This window comes from Macaca thibetana, chromosome 4, assembly GCF_024542745.1.
Source record: "Macaca thibetana thibetana isolate TM-01 chromosome 4, ASM2454274v1, whole genome shotgun sequence".
Classification (NCBI taxonomy): domain Eukaryota; kingdom Metazoa; phylum Chordata; class Mammalia; order Primates; family Cercopithecidae; genus Macaca; species Macaca thibetana.
In genome coordinates this window covers 10,772,961-10,794,687 of record NC_065581.1, presented here as the reverse complement: position 1 = coordinate 10,794,687, position 21,727 = coordinate 10,772,961, and the positions used below count along the sequence as shown (strand labels likewise).

General features: G+C 42.5%; 1 protein-coding gene across 6 annotated transcripts in view; it reads left to right on the top strand.

Moving 5' to 3' along the window:
* The window catches only part of MAK (male germ cell associated kinase), a 67,438-nt gene that overhangs the window by 29,244 nt on the left and 16,467 nt on the right, over positions 1 to 21,727 (top strand). For all 6 annotated transcript variants that reach the window (XM_050789583.1, XM_050789582.1, XM_050789580.1 and 3 more), the window contains exons 7-10: positions 2,774 to 2,945; positions 4,621 to 4,788; positions 10,024 to 10,335; positions 14,506 to 14,678. In XM_050789583.1, coding sequence (XP_050645540.1) covers positions 2,774 to 2,945; positions 4,621 to 4,788; positions 10,024 to 10,335; positions 14,506 to 14,678 — 825 coding nt within the window. The remainder of the gene's footprint in view (positions 1 to 2,773; positions 2,946 to 4,620; positions 4,789 to 10,023; positions 10,336 to 14,505; positions 14,679 to 21,727) is intronic.

Here is a 21,727-nt window from a genome sequence, read left to right as displayed (position 1 = left end):
AGGAGTCCGTGTCTTAGTGTGTTTTGTGTTGCTGTAAAGGAACGCCTGAGGCTGGGAAGTTGATAAAGAAAGGAGGTTTATTTGGCTCCTGGATCTGCAGGCTGTAAAAGAAGCCTGGCACTGGCATCTGCTTGGCTTCTGGTGAGGGTTTTTATGCTGCATCGAAACATGGTGGAGAAGGTCAGGCTGGGCGCGGTGGCTCATACCTGTAATCCCAGCATTTTGGGAGGCCATGGCGGGTGGATCACCTGAGGTCAGGAGTTCAAGACCAGCCTGGCCAACATGGTGAAACCCCGTCTCTACTAAAAATACAAAAATTAGCCGGGCGTGGTGGCACATGCTTGTAATCCCAGTTACTCAGGAGGCTGAGCCAGGAGAATCACTTGAACCCAGGAGGCGGAGGTTGCAGTGAGCTGAGATCGTGCCATTGCACTCCAGTCTAGGTAACAAGAGCAAAACTCCATCTCAAATTAAAAAAAAAAAAAAAAGGTGGCAGGGGGAAGATCAAAGGGGAATAGGCATGTGCGAGAAGGGAACAAACAAGAGGAGGAAGCTTGCTGTGGAGCAACCCACTGTCTCAGGAACTAATTTCATCTTGTCTGAAAAAGAACTCATTCACTACAAGAGAACAGCACTAAGCCTTTCATGAGGGATCTGCCTTGGTTATGTAACCTGCAAATGTGACCTTATTTTGAAATAGGGTCTTTGCAAATGTAATCAGGCTAAGATGAGGTCAGACCACAGCATGGCTGGTCTTAATCCAATAAGACTGATGTCCTTATAAGAAGAAGGCAGACACAGAGATGGAAGAGGGAAGACACGTGAAGGCACCTTGGGAGAAAGCAGTGTGATGTACCCTGTAAATGGATCAACTGTATATTACGTGAATTCTATATCAATAAAGCTTGTAAAAATATTCGTCAAAGAAAGTATAGTAAGTTGTCACTTAACATCATCAATAGGTTCTTGGAAACTGACTTTAAGTGAAACAACGTATGATGAAACCAATCCGACCATAGGCTAATTAAAATAAACAATTTCATGGCACATTTCTGGTCACCAAAACATCACGAAAGTTTTTTTTTTTTTCCTGTCACCCAGGCTGTAGTGCAGTGGCACGATCTTGGCTCACTGCAACCTCTGCCTCCTGGATTCAAGTGATTCTCCTGCCTCAGCCTCCCGAGTAGCTGGGATTACAGACGCCCATCACTACACCCGGCTAATTTTTTGTATTTTTAGTAGAGACGGGGTTTCACCATGTTGGCCAGGCTGGTCTCTAACTCCTGACCTCGTGATTCGCCCACCTTGATCTCCCAAAGTGTTGGGAGTACGGGCGTGAGCCACTGTGCCTGGCCACAAAACTTCTAAACAGCGACCAAAACACTAGTATTGAACACTGAAATACATGTGAGCCCTACATACATTTAAGAAAGATTAGTAAAAACAAGGAAGGTAATTATTTGCTCAGTTATTCTAGTTCAGGGTCACAGGTGGCTACAGCGTGTCCTGGAAGCTGGAGGCGCAAGGTGAGCACCAACCATGGATGCGACAGCCTCCCATGGCAGCACTCCCTGTCCCCCCGCCCCGACACACACATGCACCCACTGACTCCTCCTGGGGCCACACGGACACCCCAGTTCACCTGACATGCACACGTTTGGGATATGGGAGGAAGTCAGAGTCCCAGAGAAAACCCATGGAGACTTGGGGAGAACATGCAGACCCCTCACAGTGGCTCAGCCAAAAATGCCTTCTTTTTTTCTTTCTCATCAACATTACAATGAAACAACATTGAGCAAAACAACATTGAACAAAACTAGTTTATTTGAGGGCTTGCCGTATTCTCAATGAACGCAGAAAGACATTATGCCAAACATTTGGACTGAAATATTTACACATTTTGGTTGGAAAAAAAGAGAGTTGAGAGTATCTTCCATTTAGCAGACTTTGTGTTGGACTCACCAGCTCACTTTGCTCTTGTAAATTGAGTATTTTTCTCAATTAAAAATATTGTTAGGCTGGGTGTGGTGGCTCACGCCTGTAATCTCAGCACTTTGGGAGGCTGAGGCTGGCTGATCACCTGAGGTCAGGAGTTCGAGACCAGCCTGGCCAACATGGGGACACCCCATCTGTACTAAAAATACAAAAATTAGCCGGGCGTGGTGGTGCGCCCCTGTAATCCCAGCTACTCGGGAGGCTGAGGCAGGAGAATCACTTGAACCTGGGAGACGGAGGTTGCAGTGAGCCAAGATCCCGCCACTGCACTCCAGCCTGGGCAAAAAGAGCAAAACTCCACTCAGTAAATAGAGTTGACTACAGAAGAGGAGTCGGTTGAGGATATCAGTACTTTCAAACTGATAAAAAGAAGAAAAAACTCCACTACTCAGGGATAATCCTTGTTCATCTTTTGTTTTCTGTGCTTCCTTGTGAATAGATGCTGAATATAATGCTTCGTAACATGGTTTTTCTACTTTTTTTCTTGATATATCAGATGGCACTTATTTCCATATCTATTCAGTTGAGTTCCTGTCTGAGCCTTCATGGACATTTCATAGATATTTATTTGTCTCCAGCCCCACTCATTGTGGTCAGGGAACATGTGTTATGTCCTATTGTCCCCAGAACATTGTACAAGTGCCTGACACACAGATGGGACGGGGTCTGAATATCTGTTCCTTGATGGAAATACATGACCAAAGGGCGTAGAATGCTACTGCCCATTCACCTTTGAAATTGCAATCAAAATCACCTCTTTTGTTTTCTATTCTCACAGGTATCGTGCCCCTGAAGTTTTACTGAGATCTTCAGTTTATAGTTCTCCCATTGATGTGTGGGCTGTTGGAAGTATCATGGCTGAACTCTATATGTTAAGACCGCTTTTCCCAGGGACAAGTGAGGTCGATGAAATCTTTAAAATTTGCCAAGTTTTAGGGACTCCCAAAAAAGTAAGTACTCTTGTTCCTAAGTTGTTATAACTTTTGAGTATTTCTATCTTGCCGCTTTGCTTTTAATTTTATAATTTTTGATTATTTACAACGTTTGCCTAGATAGCTGATATTTTCGTTTTGAAATAGGCTTATACTTTAATGATTAATTTTCTTATAATATTTTTTTTTCTTCTTGAGATGGAGTCTCACTCTGTTGCCCAGGTTGGAGTGCAGTGGCACAATCTCAGCTCACTGCAACCTCCACCTCCCAGGTTCAAGCAATTCTCATGCCTCAGCCTCCCAAGTAGCTGGGATTACAGGTGTGCACCACCACGCCTGGTCAATTTTTCTATTTTTAGTAGAGAGGGGATTTCACCATGTTGGCCAGGCTGGTCTTGAACTCCTGAGCTCAAGCAATCTGCGATCTGCCCACCCCAGCTTCCCAAAGTGCTGGGGGGTTACTTGGCGTGAGCCACCGTGCCCGGCCATAATCCTTATTTTTTAAATCAGAGTGGGTTAAGGATTGCAAGAAGCCAGAATCCCACCAGCTGAAGAAAAACAGGTGTTTGCCTTTCCTTAAGAACTTCAGGAAAAATTCTGTGTGTTTAGAGTGTAACTTGGGGGTGATGCCCAGCTGACACTATACAGACAGCCTTGCTTGGGCTCTTTCCTGGTCACTCTGTGGCTGGCCATTGGCATCACCTGTTAACCCCTGGTGTCTTGAACCTTATATTTTCTTTACCCTTTCTTGTTTCCTTTTCTATATCTCTCCTGTGGATATTTGGCTTCTTGAACTGAGTACTTTTCAATTAACTATAAGTATATTTCATCTATACCTTTCTTTCTGAAAGGTGCTTTATAAGTGTGTATTATAATGACATCCTAATTAAATTAGTAGGTGTCTTGTAGTTAACACAAGACATACATTTACACAAGTAAATGTAGATATGAAAGCTTTAATGTAATTGTCATTTCCCACATATGTGCATTTTTAACATTGGACGTGATGGGTAATATCTTTGTTAGCAGTCAGCCTCTTTGTAAAGCACTTTTCCTTATTTGTTCAGAGTTAACCCAGATATCATCACAGCAACATCACCATCAGGATCTCAAACCAGACAAGAGCTTAATATTGTGAAATTTATAGAGGTTGGGCACAGTGGCTTGTGCCTGTAATCCTAGCACTTTGGGAAGCCCAGGCAGGAGGATCACTTGAGCCCATGAGTTCAAGACCAGCCTGGGCAACATAGTGAAATCCCATCTCCACAAAAAAAAAAAAAAAAAAAAAAAAAAAAAGCCAGGTGTGATGGTACGCACCTGTAGTCCCAGCTACTCAGGAGGCTGAGGTAGGAGGATCTCTTGAGCCCGGGAGGGTGAGGCTGTAGTGAGCCATGATTTGCACCACTGCACTCCAGCCTGGACGACAGAGCCAGATCCTGTCTCAAAAAAAAAAAAAAAGTTATAAAAGTGCTTTCGCATTGTTTCCTAACTCTCAGCTTAATGTGCTTTCTACACTGTTGTAGCACTGAATTGTAGACGTGGTCTGGTATTTCATTCTCATTTTATTTATATGGATCAACATGAAAATGTTCAAACATAAATGATGTTTATATTACTGCTGTGTTTTTTAAATGGATTACTAAAAACAATTTGTTTTGCCCTCCCCACCTACACTTATATATTCCTGAAACAGAGTGACTGGCCAGAAGGATACCAGCTGGCATCCTCTATGAACTTCCGTTTTCCCCAGTGTGTTCCTATAAACTTGAAAACTCTCATTCCCAATGCCAGTAATGAAGCTATTCAGCTCATGACCGAAATGTTGAATTGGGACCCAAAGAAACGACCAACAGCAAGCCAGGTAAGAGGAGTCTTCCTGTTAGACCTTTTAAAATGTTTAGGTTTTTTAATATCAGGAATGTTTTCATTTACAAAGGCAGGTCTATTCTCAACCAGGATTTTACTAAGAGAATTAAACACAAAGCCCTAGGCATCCAGCGTATGTAATAAATTAATTTCTAGGCATATAAGATCATTGGGAGAAATGCAAAAATAGCCACACCAATGATTTTCTGTGTTTTGTGGTTCAAATGAAGAACCCTGAGGTTGCAACAAGGAATCAATCTGCAGTGATAAAAATTCAGACATGTGACAGACTAGTTATGAAGGAATCTGTCATGGGTAGCAAAAAGGCATCTCATGAATCATTCCATATAGTAGACCTTCCTATGCTGTCTTTACAGTTTAGGGGTGGGATTCTGGTTCACTATACAACAGTATCATCCTTTGCTGGAACTGAGTGTGCAGCCTCTGGCTGCCACAAGAGGGCAGCCTTATGGCACCCAGGCTTTGTTGCTTTGTGACTACACCTGACATATCCACAGATGTATTCCAAGTCTCCGGCCTTTAAAACCCAGTGCTTTTGTCTGCAAGGCTTCAATAAAAAGGTAAATAATAATCTTTATTGTATTCTCATCATTTAAATATAAATTCTGTGTGACAATTACAAAAATTTATTTTGCTTTTTTTAAAAAATTAATCTTGAGAAAATGTTTTCTATATGTCATCTGGAAGAACAAATGGGAAAGGATAGTCAAGACACGTTAAAAGAAGAATAAGTAATTAGAGACTGGTGAGGCCAGGCGCGATGGCTCACGCCTGTAATCCTAGCACTTTGGGAAGCTGAGGTAGGCAGATCACAAGGTCAGGAGATTGAGACCATCCTGGCTAACAAGGTGAAACCCCGTCTGTACTAAAAAAAAAAAAAAAAACCAAAAACAAAAAAATTAGCCAGGCGTGGTGGCAGGCGCCTGTAGTCCCAGCTACTTGGGAGACTGAGGCAGGAGAATGGCGTGAACCCGGGAGGCGGAGCTTGCAGTGAGCCAAGATCGCACCACTGCACCTCCAGCCTGGGTGGCAGAGTGAGACTCCGTCTCAAAAAAAAAAAAAAAAAAAAACAATAGAGCGGTGATAGGGATGGACAGCTTGCCCCATCAGATATTAAAGTAATCTTTAAATTGATGATGGTAACAGTGGAAGTACTGGCATAAGAACTGACAAATAGCTCAATGTTGCAGAACGTATGAGTCAGCATGAGGTAAACAAACGTGGCATCACAAAGAGGGGAGGACGGCTCAGTGGGTGGGTGATGCTGGGAAAATTCATTAGCTCTTAGGGAGAAAGATAAATTGAGGTTCTTACTGCTCACCATACTTTACAAATCACAGAAGGATTACGTTTTGTTGTTGTTGTTGAGATGGAGTTTCACTCTTGTTGCCAAGGCTGGAGTGCAGTGGCGTGATCTCAGCTCACCGCAACCTCTGCCTCCAGGGTTCAAGCAATTCTCCTGCCTCAGCCTCCCAAATAGCTAGGATTACAGGCTTGTGCCACCACACCCGGCTAATTTTGTATTTTCAGTAGAGATGGTGTTTCTCCATCTTGGTGAGGCTAGTTTCAAACTCCTGACCTCAGGTGATCCACCCTCCTTGGCCTCCCAAAGTGCTGGGATTACAGGCGTGAGCCACTACGCCCAACCAGGATTACATTTTCAAAGTGTAAGAAAAAAGCACCCCTAAACTGATAGAAACAAAAGGAAAACATACACGTGTATTTGATCTCAAGGTGAAAAAAACATGGGTATTAAAATAATAGAAGAAACCACAAAAGGAAAACTCAGATGATTTGATTACATACAAATTAAAATTTTTCTCTATGTAAAAATCTTAAAATGGAAAGATAAGACAGAGAAAATTATTGTAAATTCTTAATATAATACTCTACAGAAACATAAGAAAAATACTGAAATGTTTATGTGTATTTTCTTTTTTTTTGAGATGGAGTCTCTGTTGCCCAGGCTGGAGTGCAGTGGCATGATCTTGACTCACTGCAACCTCCACCTCCTGGGTTCAGGCGATTCTCCCCGAGTAGTTGGGATTACAGGCGCCCGCCACCACGCCTGGCTAATTTTTGTATTTTTGTAGAGATGGAGGTGTTTTTTTTTGTTTTTGTTTTTGTTTTAATTTGAGATGGAGTCTTACTCCGTCGCCCAGGCTGGAGTGCAGTAACGCGATCTTGGCTCACTGCAAACTCTGCCTCCCATGTTCAATCTGTTCTCCTGTCTCAGCTTCCCAAGTAGGTGGGACTATAGGTGCCTACCACCATGCCCGGCTAATTTTTGTATTTTTAGTAGAGACGGGGTTTCATCTTGTTAGTCACGCTGATCTCGAACACCTGACCTCAGGTGATCCACCCACCCCAGCCTCCCAAAGTGCTGGGATTACAGGTGTGAGCCACTGCGCCCAGCCAGAGATGGAGTTTTACCATGTTGACCAGGCTGCTCTTGATCTCCTGACCTCAGGTGATTTGCCTGCCTTGGTCTCCCAAAATGCTGGCATTATAGGCATGAACCACCATGCCCAGCCATTTAAGTGTATTTTCTAATTTTTCTTTTTTAAAATTGTTTTAAAGTTTCATTTCTTTAAAGATGGGGTCTTACTAAGTTGTCCTGACTAGTCTCAAACTCCTGGCCTCATGCAGTTGTCCTGCCTTGGCCTCCCAAAGTGCTAGAATAATATAGGCGTGAGCCACCACACCTGGCCCATATTTTCTAATTTTTCTAAATATGTATTACCTTCGTAATAAAGACACAATAAGTTTTTCAAATGTATTTTAAAAAGAAAAGTTGTCATAGGACATGAAAAAGATACACAGGAAAAGAAATACAGATTACCAAAAATGCTTTTTAAATGTTCAGTCTTTGTTTACTCTCATAAAATGCAAGTAGAAATGAGATACCATTTTTCATTTATCTCTTAGAGAATAAAAAGAGCCTTAAAGACAATCAGAAATTATGCTCAAAGATGTTCAATTCCAATAGAAAACTGTCCATTGAAAGCTAATCAAAATGTTTCCAGCCGAATGCGGTGGCTCTGCAGTGCCAATGCCTGTAATCCCAGCACTTTCCGAGGCGGGCGGATCACTTGAGGTCAAGAGTTTGAGACCAGGAGTATGGCCAACATGGCAGAACCCTGTCTCTACTGAAAATATAAAAAATTAGCAAGGCATGGTGGTGTGCACCTGTAATCTCAGCTACTCGGGAGGCTGAGGCAGGAGAATAGCTTGAACCCAAGAGGCGGAGATTGCAATGAGCCAAGATCGTGCCACTGCCCTCCAGCCTGGGCGACAGAGTGAGACTCTGTCTCAAATAAATAAATAAATAAATAAATAAATAAATAAATAAAGTTTCTAAAGTTATGTGCATCTTTAATTTGGAATACACTGCCAGCGTTAACAGTGAATTTGTGTAATAAAATTTTTAAACAATTTGGGACAAATCTCATGCTAAAATACTATTATACAAATAATGTGATTTTGTCTTTGAAAAATACATTTTATATGAGAAAAAATACTGAAAAGTATAAAAAAAAGTTAGTCTTGGTTGTCTCTGGGTGTTAAATTTTTATTTTCATCTTGAGAACTCGACACGTTTCTCATTCTCTACAGTGATCACTGCTTCCCTTAAGTAAATAGGAAAAAATAAATGCTATTTTTAGTTTCCCTCTTCTTGAAGGATAGTAACTGGTATCTTAAAGTGTCTTAAAAGGGAAGAGTTGGCCGGGCATGGTGGCTCACACCTGTAATCCTAGCAATTTGGGAGGCTGATGTGGGCAGATCACGAGGTCAGGTGTTCGAGACTGGCCTGACCAACATGATGAAACCCCGTCTTTACTAAAAATACAAAAATTAGCTGGGCGTGGTGGCGGGTGCCTGTAATCCCAGCTACTCAGGAGGCTGAGGCAGCAGAATTGCTTGAACCCGGGAGGCGGATGTAGTGAGCCGAGATGGTGCCACTGCACTCCCGCCTGGGCGATAGAGCGAGATTCCATCTCAAAAAAAAAGGAAGAGTTGTTATAAATAAAGCCTTGAAATTACAAAACACATCCTCAAAGTTTCCAGCTCCAAAATATGCATAACTAATTTAGGAATATTGACATACTAATTAATTAATGTTACTTAATTCAGAATTTGAGTACCTTCAGTGTGCTAGGCATTGAAGTATTTAAATTATGCATATTTGTGTATTCCACTGAGAATGCAAGTAACCCTTAATGAACTCTTTCTGGTGCTCTGTTTCACAGCCCTGCTTTGTAGTGGAAGTGGAAAGAGCTAATTTAGGGGGAGAGGTTGGTTAAGTTGTAGAATATGAAGACCATTTAAAGTACCAAGCTGCCTTCTGTTCCTCTAAAAACTGACCTTACACATGGGAGGAGTTAACTGTTGGTCAGGGCTATGTTCCCACGTGTGTGGGGACTGGCTAAAGGCAGGAGGTTCAGGGGAACAGAGCTTGACCATCTTAAGGAACCCACCCACCCCAAAAAAAAGAACAGCTACTTTGCCCAGGTATTTGATGCCAATAAGGGAATTTTTCCATAGCTGAGCTACACAGGCTTTAGACATTCTGTAGAATATTTTTTCAGTTTTAGCCTTATTGACATTTTGAACCAGATAACTCTTGGCTGTGGGATGCTATTCTGTGCATAATAGGGTATTTAGCATTGTCCCTGGCCCTCTAGACATTAGACACCAGTAGCGTCCCCCTACCCCTGTCATTATAAGAAATGTTGCCCAGGTAGGAGTGCAGTGGCACCATCTTGGCTCACTACAACCTCCTCCTCCCAGGTTCAAGTGATTCCCGTGCCTCAGCCTCCCATAAAACTGGGGTTACAGGTACCCACCAACATGCCTGGCTAATTTTTGTATTTTTAGTAGAGACTGGGTTTCACCATGTTGGCCAGGCTGGTCTTGAACTCCTGACCGCAAGTGATCCGCCCGCCTCGTCCTCCCAAAGTGCTAGGATTACAGGCATGAGCCAACATGCCCGGCCACTTTTAATTTTTTAATGCAATTTATTTCTTAAATCATTTTTTTCTGGTTATTTTTAAAAGGGACACTGTATAGGGAATGATGGCTGCTTTCTAAATCTTTGAAGCTCATGTGGGCTAATGATATATGCCTCGCACAGGGCCAATCACAGTTGATGTGCAATACATTTAGGTGGAACCATTTTCCATTTGTTGTTTTTTCTGTGTTTTTATAGGCATTGAAACACCCATATTTTCAAGTTGGTCAGGTATTAGGTCCTTCCTCAAATCATCTGGAATCAAAACAGTCTTTAAATAAGCAACTGCAACCGTTAGAATCAAAGCCATCTTTAGTTGAAGTAGAGCCTAAGCCTCTGCCGGATATAATTGATCAGACTGTTGGACAACCCCAGCCAAAAACTAGCCAGCAGCCACTGCAGCCCATTCAGCCACCACAGAACCTGAGCGTCCAGCAACCTCCAAAGCAACAGAGTCAGCAGAAACCGCCACAAACACTCTTCCCCAGCATCATCAAAAACGTGCCAACCGTGAGTAGCCAATCATGACGCTTGCAATGAAATAGTTTGACTCGTGCAATTAAGATTTTGTTTCGAGGAATTTCTAATCATGTTGGAAAAGATAGAAAAGATTATTCTTTGTTAAAGATCCTGAGTCCCCTGATTGGAGCTTGACATAAGATCACTTAAAATTCTAATATGGTTTATAAAAAGAAAAACTTTCAGAACAAAAGTAACCAAGTGTACATGCTATAGTCTTCGGTCTTTCTTTTTCTTTTCTTTTTTTTTTTTTTGAGACGGAGGTTTGCTCTTGTAGCTGAGGCTGGAGTACAGTGGCACGACCTCAGCTCACTGCAATCTCTGCCTCCTGGATTCAAGGGATTCTCCTGCCTCAGCCTCCCGAGTAGCTGGGATTACAGGCACGCACCACCACACCCGGCTAATTTTTTATATTTTTAGTAGAGATGGGGTTTCACCATGTTGCCCAGGCTAGTCTTGAATTTCTGACTGCAAGTAATCCACCCGCCTTGGCCTCCCAAAGTTCTGGGATTACAGGCATGAACCACCGCGCCTGGGCTTTTCTTTTCTTTCTTTCTTTTTTTTTTTTTGAGACAGAGTTTCACTCTATTTGCCCAGGCTAGAGTGCAGTGGTGCGATCTCGGGTCACTGCAGTCTCCACCTCCTGGGTTCAAGCAATTCTCTTGCCTCAGCCTCCTGAGTAGCTGGGATTACAGGTGCCCACCACCACACCCGGCTAATTTTTGTATTTTTAGTGGAGACCATGTTGGCCAGGCTGGTCTTGAACTCCTGACCTCAGGTGATTCATCCGTCTCAGCCTCCTAAAGTGTTGGAATTACAGGCGTGAGCCACCAAGCCCAGCCTAAAGTTCTTTCAATGCAGAAGAATTCAAAGAAATAATTTAAAAGAATCGGGTACTCCAGAGTACTGATCCTAAATCTTAAGAATTTTCAACAGTGCTGTCATTTTACAGTGTTCTTAAATGCTAAGGAACATGGAGAGAATGGGTTTTTATTTATTATTATAATTATTATTATTTTGAGATGGAGTTTCACTCTTGTTGCCCAGGCTGGAGTGCAATGGCATGATCTTGGCTCACAGCAACCTCTGCCTCCCAGGTTCAAGCTATTCTCCTGCCTCAGCCTCCCGAGTAGCTGGGATTACAGGCATGTGCCACCACACCTGGCTAATTTTGTATTTTTGGTAGAGACAGGGTTTCTCCATGTTGGTCAGGCTGGTCTCGAACTCCCGACCTCAGGTGATCCGCCCTCCTTGGCCTCCCAAAGTGCTCGGATTACAGGCGTGAGCCACCGTGCCCAGCCAGAATGGGTTTTTGAAGTGTCAGGCATAGTATAAAACTTTTTCTTCCATCTTTTGTTCGACTCCAGGAGCTCTTCAGTTGCTGTAGTGTTTTAGCTGTCCCATTGGGCTATACACTCCCAAATGTGTTTGCATTATGGCATTTTGGGATGGAAATTGGTCTTACACAGCACGTATCTATTTCCTTATCCAGTCCCCACCTGCCCTGCCAACCCAGTATAAGCAAGGCCTCCTCGTCCCCCAGTAGCACTAATCACATTCTAACCTACTGTTAATTACTTATTTCTTAGGTTTATTGTTTATTTGTCTCTTCCTCTGGAGTGCAGCAAGCTCAGTGAGGTCAGGAATGTTTTCTGATTATCAGTACAGCCTCAGCACCCTGACCAGTGCCCGCCACATGGTAGATTCTCAGTAAATATTTGTTCAGTGAATGAAGGATTGAATAATTGCCCACATGACTTGCACACCACCTCTGGGGTCCCAAGGAGTCCCCTTTATCTTTGGAACAATTCTGAATATTAGAAAGTTCTTCCTTATACTGGGTAAAATCTGGTTTTCTAGCTTTTAATGAAGGCTAATCACTTTTCTAGAAAGGCAGCCTTTTAGATATTTGAAAATAGCCCTTATATTATCTGCCCTTTTCTCTAGAGAAACATCTCCATTTCCCTTAAGGGCTCTGCATATAACGCCATTCACCAATGACTGATAACTCTCAGTTCCTATTATGAATATGCCTTTAAGTCCCCTCTCATCCTGCTTCCCACTTAGAATGAGGCTGCCAGAACTGGAGGCAGACAGCAGGCAGGGAATATAGAGCAGGACGAATCACCTCCAACACTCTAAACCATGTGTGCACTCGTGCCACCAATGATTACAGTCCTCCCCACAACCGCTTAGAAGATGCCTCAATTGCTGACTCATACTGTGAGGGAAGGAAAGGAAGTTACTATTTATTGAGTAGCTACTAAGTGCCATGCATATGCTAGGGACCCTGTGTGTATTCTCTAAGTTAAAGAGAATAACCTAGCCCCCCACCCCGCCACACATACACACATTTTTATATAGGTAAGTTCCAATACTTAATCCAGGGATTAAGTATTGTGTCAACTAAAATTTCTAAGTATACCAATTTTTTCATAAATGCTTCTCCTAAATTGCATATTCTGTACCTCTGACTTGTGTATTTCATCTCTAGGATTCAAAAAGTTGCAAGACCTTTTACATCTCCAATTTCTAATTATTTTTGAATCTTTATTTTTTCTTCTCGGTTTACCCATTCTGCCCAGCTTCTTGCCAGCTATGTATTTGTTTAGTTATCTGTTTTCCTCCTGAATCTTCATGATGAATAGGATGACCGTGAGATCTTGGGCAGGCCACTACAACCTTCTCGTAGACTGACATTGATCCATTCATCAGTACTCTTGGTCAAGTTCTTCAACTATGTGCTGATCGCCTTTGCTGCCTTCACCCAATGGGCTAAAGTTCACATACACTACACTGAATGAATTCATTGTTTGCCGTTCATGAAAAAGTGTGGTCTATATGAGCTATCACTGTTTTTCCTTAGTGCTCACAAACATCCCCTTTAATAATTGATTTTAGAACCTTTGCCCTCATCCTCTACCAAACTTACTGAGGTGGAGTTTGCAAAAATAAATCTTCTACTTTATTAAGAGTATTATATTTGCCACTTTCCAGTCTTCTCAGACACACAGGATTCTTGGATATCACTGACATTGTTCAGCAGCGTTCAGCATAGGCACCCTAAAATACAATTCAACAGAAGGGAAGCTCAAACTCAGCTCAGGGTAACCTTTTATTAACCCTACTCATCTGGAGCTTAACATTTTTTTATTCTCTTTATTCTGGAGATTGTTCTGCCTGGCAGAGAAAATAATAGTGTAGAAGCTGGCAAATACTGCTTTTTGTCAAATATCATCCATCACTATCACTGTGACACCATCAGCTTCAAGCAATAGCATGTCCGTTCTTTAAGCATCTCCCTGCACCCAACATAGCTGTATTTTCTGAAAATTTTCCATGCTCTATTCCCTAGTTTTGAGTTGCCTTTTGGATTTTTCTGTTTATGTGCCCCGAAACCACTCTGTAAATTTGTATAAAACCAATTCATTGTGTGCTCCAAGCCAGGACTTCTTTCCTGTTCCTTATTTCTGTTAACAATGCCTCCATTCTGTGGCAGTCAGACTCATACTTCCCTCTCTGTTTCCGTTAGGATTACATTCAGGGACTTATGACAAAAACTCGACCACTGTGGCTTAAACAATAGGGGTTGTTTTTCTCACATAACAAGAAATTGGGTGGTGGAGCTCATGAAGCTTGCAGAGGAGGCAGGCTGCTGCTGGCTTCCCGCTCCACCACCCTGAGCAGGTGGCTGTCATGCCTGTGGCCACAGGATGACTGGTGTGTCTTTGGATGTCATGTATATTCAAGGAGGGGGAAAAGTAAAAGATGCTGGCACATGCCAGCCTTAGTGTCCTTCTCATTAAGGCTGTCCCCAATTAAGGAGGACACTAAGGCTTTGAGAAGTTAAGTCCCTTGCCCAAAGAGACATAGCCAAGTCTCGGGTTTCCAGATCCTTCGTGTCAATGAAGAGTCAACTCAGATCCAAAATATTCAAGTCTCCCACCGACCTATTCACAGAGATCTCTCCTCTGAACACCTGTCATATTTTTGGCATGTACCGCCCATTTTTGTTCATGCTTTTAAATGTGTATATATGTTATGCCCTTAAGTGTATGGAACGCTCCTTGAGAATGGGGACTGTTAGTGTCTTACATAGTAGCTTGTGCATGAAAGGCATTCAGTACATGATTAAAGATTATGACTGATTTTCCACCACAGAAGCCAAATGGCACACTGAGTCATAAAAGTGGTAGGAGGCGTTGGGGTCAGACTGTCTTCAAGTCTGGAGACAGCTGGGAAGAGTTGGAGGACTATGATTTCGGAGCCTCCCATTCCAAGAAGCCAAGCATGGGTGTTTTTAAAGACAAAAGGAAAAAAGATTCTCCATTTCGGTAAGATTTCAAATTCCTCAGAAAACTATTTTTACCATGCATTCACTTTATTTTACTCATTAAATATAAATGCATGTAGACCTTAAGAGAAGAAAAGTTTGCTTAATAGGCCGGGCGCAGTGGCTCAGGCCTGTAATCCCAACACTTTGGGAGGCGGAGGCAGGTTGACCACTTGAGGCCAGGAGTTTGAAACTAGCCTGGCCAACATGGTGAAACCCCGTCTCTACTAAAAATACAAAAATTAGCTGGGCATGGTGACGTGCACCTGTAATCCCAGCTACTCGGGAAGCTGAGACATGAGAATTTCTTGAACCTGGGAGGCGGATGTTGCAGTGAGCCAAGATCGCGCCATTGCAATCCAGCCTGGGTAACAAAGTGAGACTCCATTTCAAAAAAGAAAAAAAGTTTGCTTAATATGTTGGTTCCTTCCACAAAATGCAAATCTTTCCACATACCTCTGAAAAGGTAAGAATCTTCTCACAGTAACAATTCTCAGTATTAACAGATGAGTGGGCGTGGGGGGTGTGTAGAGAGAGTGTGTCAGTCCGTTTTTGCATTGCTATAAAGAATGTGTTGGCCCAGGGTTCTGCAGGTTGTACAGGAAGCATAGTGCCAGCATCTGCTTCTGGCGAGGGCTTCTGGAAACTTAGAATCATGGCGGAAGGTGGAAGAGGATCCAGCCTGTCACAGGGCAAGAGAGGGAGCAAGAGAGAGAGGGAGGAGGTCGCAGACTCTTTTAAACGATCAAGTCTCGCGGGAACTCAGAGTGAGAACTCACTCATTACCACAAGGATGGTACCAAGCCATTCATGAGGGATCTGCTCCCATGATCCAGACACCTCCCACCAGGCCCCACCTCCAAAACTGGGGATTACATTTCAACATGAGATTTAGAGAGGACAGATGTCCAAAACATATCAGAGGGGATCTTGTTCCATTTTCACGATGCTCTTGTGAATGACCATCATTATTCCCCTTTGAAATTGACATGCCTCGTTGCAGAAAGCAGAGCACCACATGCCAAGTTAACGGCTGCTTCTGATGATGTGAAGATTTCATTATCTGCTTGCTTGCTGTTCTAAACTTTTTTCAATCATTTCCTGAGTCTTTTCTGGAAGTTTAATATCTCTAGCAGTTCCTTTTCTTTTTATAAGTGAGGTCATCCTCAGTGTATTATTCAACTTTGAAGTTAGGATGGGTTAAGTTTTGGTGAATATTTTGGAAAGATACTTTCTTTCTTTCTTTTTTTTTTTTTTCTTTTCCTCTTTGAAACAGAAGAATGGGAAGAACAGTTGTGTTATGAGTCAGGAAAACTTATCCCGTATCTATTTGGCATGGTATAGTGTGGAAGTCTTTGCTTTGGCACGCGGGGAGTCTCTAAGGAGTACACATGCTTGGATAATTTTTTTTCTTTTCTTTTTTGGTTGGATAACTCTTAGGCAATCCATCTCCAGGTCTTCACATTCCATAGGTACTCTTTCCTAAAAATACATGAATTTGAGGAAAAGCCCACTCAAGTCCTCTTCCACTTTAGGCAAGAAAGTCACACCTCTCAGTTATTTCAATTCTTATATGGCATAGAGTTACTAAATAAAGGGACAAATCAGAAAACTGGCTTTCTGTTGGTTCTTGTCTTATAGAAATCGGGTACAGTAGTTCCCCTAACCTGCAGTTTCATTTTCCATGGTTTCATTTACCTGCAGTACAGTGCAATAAGATATTTTGGGCTGGATGTGGTGGCTCACCCCTGTAATCCTAGCACTTTGGGAGGCTGAGGTGGGTGGATCACCTGAGTTCAAGAGTTCAAGACCAACCTGTCCAACATGGTGAAACCTCGTCTCTACTAAAAATACAAAAATTAGCTGGGTATGGTGACAGGCGCCTGTAATCCCAGCTGCTCAGGAGGCTGAGGCAGGAGAATCACTTGAACCCAGGAGGCAGAGGTTGTGGTGAGCCGAGATCGTGCCACTGCACTCCAGCCTGGGTGAGAGTGAGACTCTCTCAAAAAAAAAAAAAAAAAAAAAAAAAAAAGATATTTTTGAGAGCACACTCACATAACTTTTATTACAATATATTGTTATACTTGTTCTATTTTAGTATTAGTTATTAATGTTAATCTCTTGCTGTGCCCAACTTACATATTAAATTTCCTCATAGGTATGTATGCACATACGTATAGGAAAAGACGGGCTGAATAAGGTTTAGTACTATCTGTGGTTTCAGGCATCCTCTGGGGGTCTTAGAACATATCCCCCACACATGATGGGGGCCACTGTATTTTAGCCCATGTTGGAAAGCATGGTGATTTGGAAGCACTGAAGCACCGGGGCTTAGTGATGTGTATTCTTTCAAATATACTAAAATGCTCTGTTTTCTCTTTGAAACAGAAGAATGGGAAGAACAGTTGTGTTATGAGTCAGGAAAACTTATCCTGTAGCTATTTGGCATGCTATAATATGGAAGTCTTCACTTTGGCATGCGGGGAGTCTCTAAGGAGTACATATGCTTGGATAATTCTTTTTTTTTTTCTTTTTTGCTTGGATAACTCTTAGGCAATCCATTTCCAGGTCTTCACATTCCACAGATACTCTTTCCTAATCCATGTGTTTAATCCACGTGTTTTCAAAACTGCTGTTAACAAGAAATAAGGAATAAATTTATGATAAAAAATTATAGATGTCAATTTAAAGATGTGCAGGGAGTTACGTAGTTAAAAAAATTTTTTGGGGTCTAGGAACAGAAGAGTTTGAAGACCGTTGATGTAGTATATAGGAGACTTGAAACATTTTATTTTCTTTTTTCTCTTTTTGAGACGGGATGTCAGAATGTCGCTTCATTGCCCAGGCTGGAGTGCAGTAATGTGATCACTGCAACCTCCTCCTCCAGGGTTCAAGCAGTTCTCCTCCCTCAGCCTCCTTAGTAGCTCAGATTGTTATAGGCATGTGCCACCATGCCCAGCTAATTTTTTATATTTTTAATAGAGACAGTGTTTCACCATGTTGGCCAGGCTGGTCTCAAACTCCTGACCTCAGGTGATCCACTGGCCTTGACCTCCCAAAGTGTTGGGATTACAGGCGTGAGCCACCGTGCCTGGCGACTTGAAAACATTTTTTAAAACCCACGTCATTCTGATTTCAGCTAAATTTTATTCATAATTATTTATAATTATTCATAATTTATTCATACATTTTACTCATATATTTTTGAGGATAGTAGAGGTTTGAATCAAAACCTATATTTAAGATCAAGGTTGTGGCTGTTCATGGTGGCTTGGGCCTATAAATCTAGCACTTTAGGAGGCCGAGGTGGGTGGGTTGATTGAGCTTAGGAGTTTGAGAACAGCCTGGGCAATATGGCAAAACTCCGTCTCTACAAAAAAAAAAAAAATACAAAAATTAGCCAGATGTAGCAGCCCACACCTGTAGTTTGAGCTACTCAGGAGGCTGAGGTGAGAGGATTGCTTAAGCTTGGAAGGTGGAGCCACTGCACCCCAGCCTGGGCAACAGAGCAAGATACTGTCTCAAAAAATCAAAAAAAGATCAAGGTTGTAATACAACTAGTAAATTTCTTCAACATTAATTATCTCTTTTCTCTTGAAATTCTTTAGAAAAGTGGTATGACAATGAATTTTTCATGTAGGTATTTCTTCTACATGTTTTTTTTTTTTTGAGACGGAGTCTCGCTCTGTTGCCCAGGCTGGAGTGCAGTGGTGCGATCTCGGCTCACTGCAAGCTCTGCCTCCCGGGTTCACGCCATTCTCCTGCCTCAGCCTCCCGAGTAGCTGGGACTACAGGTGCCTGCCACCATGCGTGGCTAATTTTTTTGTATTTTTAGTAGAGACGGGGCTTCACTGTGTTAGCCATGATGGTCTTGATCCCCTGACCTCCTGATCCGCCCACCTCTGCCTCCCAAAGTGCTGGGATTACAGGCGTGAGCTACCGCGCCCGGCCATTTCTTCTACATTTTTATTTTTTGGCATCTTTCAATGGTCCTGTACAATTCTTGGCATATGGTTATTATTATGATCATCATTACTATTAATATACTACCAGCTGTTAAGCTCCTGCCTAAACTTTATAATTTTCATACTTCAGTAAAAATATCTGCAGACTAGAATGCTGAGACTCAGATAGGCTGGGTTTCTTGCCCAAGATCAGGTGAGGATTAATTCAAATCCAGATCTTTCTCTCTTCTACCCCACGCTGCTTCTTTAGCAATAGGAGCTGAATTGGTGAATTGGTGGATTTGTGAATAGGAGGTGAATTGGTGAATTAGTGGATTGGTGAATAGGAGGTAAATTGGTGAATTATTGGATTGGTGAATAGGAGGTGAATTGGTGAATTAGTGGATTGGTGAATAGGAGGTGAATTGGTGAATTTGTGAATAGGAGGTGAATTGGTGAATTGGTGGATTTGTGAATAGGAGGTGAATTGGTGAATTAGTGGATTTGTGAATAGGAGGTGAATTGGTGAACTGGTGGATTTGTGAATAGGAGGTGAATTGGTGAATTAGTGGATTGGTGAATAGGAGGTAAATTGGTGAATTATTGGATTGGTGAATAGGAGGTGAATTGGTGAATTAGTGGATTGGTGAATAGGAGGTGAATTGGTGAATTCGTGGATTGGTGAATAGGAGGTGAATTGGTGAATTGGTGGATTTGTGAATAGGAGGTGAATTGGTGAATTAGTGGATTGGTGAATAGGAGGTGAATTGGTGAACTGGTGGATTTGTGAATAGGAGGTGAATTGGTGAACTGGTGGATTTGTGAATAGGAGGTGAATTGGTGAATTGGTGGATTGGTGAATAGGAGGTGAATTGGTGAATTAGTGGATTTGTGAATAGGAGGTGAATTGGTGAACTGGTGGATTTGTGAATAGGAGGTGAATTGGTGAACTGGTGGATTTGTGAATAGGAGGTGAATTGGTGAATTAGTGGATTGGTGAATAGGAGGTGAATTGGTGAATTAGTGGATTGGTGAATAGGAGGTGAATTGGTGAATTTGTGAATAGGAGGTGAATTGGTGAATTGGTGGATTTGTGAATAGGAGGTGAATTGGTGAATTGGTGGATTTGTGAATAGGAGGTGAATTGGTGAATTGGATTTGTGAATAGGAAGTGAATTGGTGAATTGGTGGATTTGTGAATAGGAGGTGAATTGGTGAATTAGTGGATTGGTGAATAGGAGGTGAATTGGTGAATTAGTGGATTTGTGAATAGGAGGTGAATTGGTGAATTGGTGGATTTGTGAATAGGAGGTGAATTGGTGGATTGGTGGATTTGTGAATAGGAGGTGAATTGGTGGATTTGTGAATAGGAGGTGAATTGGTGAATTAGTGGATTGGTGAATAGGAGGTGAATTGGTGAATTGGTGGATTTGTGAATAGGAGGTGAATTGGTGAATTGGTGGATTGGTGAATAGGAGGTGAATTGGTGAATTGGTGGATTTGTGAATAGGAGGTGAATTGGTGAATTAGTGGATTGGTGAATAGGAGGTGAATTGGTGAATTTGTGAATAGGAGGTGAATTTGGTGGATTTGTGAATAGGAGGTGAATTGGTGAATTGAACAGACCCTGCCGTCCCCTGCTAGGTCTCTCAGGCAGCCAGGGCCTCCCCATAAAGAATACAGAGTACCAGATACTAACATGTATACCTTTTATTTAATGGTTGTCTTATTTTTTAAATTATTGTTATTATTATTGAGATGGAGCTTTGCTCTTGTTGCCCAGGCTGAGTGCAATGGCGTGATCTTGGCTCGCTGCAACCTCTGCCTCCTGGGTTCAAGCAATCCTCCTGTCTCAGCCTCCCAAGTAGCTAGGTGATTACAGGTGACCATCACCATGCCCAGCTCATTTTTGTATTTTTAGTAGAGATGGGGTTTCACCATGTTGGCCAGGCTGGTCTCAAACTCCTGACCTCAGGTGATCCACCCGCCTTGGCCTCTCAAAGTGCTGGAATTACAGGCGTGAGCCACTGTGCCCAGCCTGGTTGTCTTCTTAAAAGTGAACAAAAAGCATGATATTTATATTTACATTTATACTTGAATTTATATTCAGTAGATGTTTATTGAATACCTAGTTGGAATTAAGCCTCTCCTCAACTCATCAAATATATAGCAACAGAAATAAGACCTCCAGAGGACGGTAACACATGACAAGTGTGTGTATTTAGTGCTACTAGTGACAGCTGCAAGGAGCACTGGGAGTTCTGTCTATGGGCAGAGAGCCCTCTGATGAGGAGAGAAAAGTCTTTTTAGAGTGAGCAGTTTTGAGACTGGGTAGAATTTCAGTTAGTGGTACAACAGCAGTGGGCTCAGGGGAAGGGAAAGATGCCAGAAATGGCGGGACTGTTCCCAATGAAGCAGACGTACCTGTGCCTAGAACTGCCCCCAAGCAGGTGGCCAGTAGTTCAAAGGGCCATCCAAGTGAGTGTCCATTTCCAAGGGAGTCGACTTGGTGAGTAGGGTACGGTAGCATGAATTTCTAGGTGGAAACCATGGATGCTTGGAGTTAACAAGTGATGGAAGTTGGGCAGTATATTCAGGCCCCAGCAAAGAAGGAGCCCAGTCGGAGGGTGGTGGGGAGGAGGTTGGTCATGGAGGGCTCATTACACACAGAGGAATGGGCAGCAGAACAAAGCAATGGCTGCCTCACGCACTGCTACCTGGTCAAAGAGGCCTCAGGAACAGACCTTGGGCATGAGACAAAACTAAGCCTCGAAGCAGAAAGTCCTCAGTCCCTGCACAGAAACAGGACTGTGGGAGTCAGTGACCAACGGGCAGAGAGTCAGTCTTAATACTAACACCACCAAACAGCCAGCTAGGTGCTTAGCCACTGCACAAGTCTGTTCTGGCTACTGAGACACAGGCACGTCTCCACAAATACCTATTTTCTGTGCCTGACACTAGGGTAACCGGAAATTGTATATGGGAGCTTTTCTAGCACTTCTTTCCCCACTTCAGTTTTTTAGGCCATTCAAACCGTGCCCCAAACAACCTCATTGATTATAAATTATTTTAGTCAACAGGTGAAGATGGCTGTTATTTCTGTCTC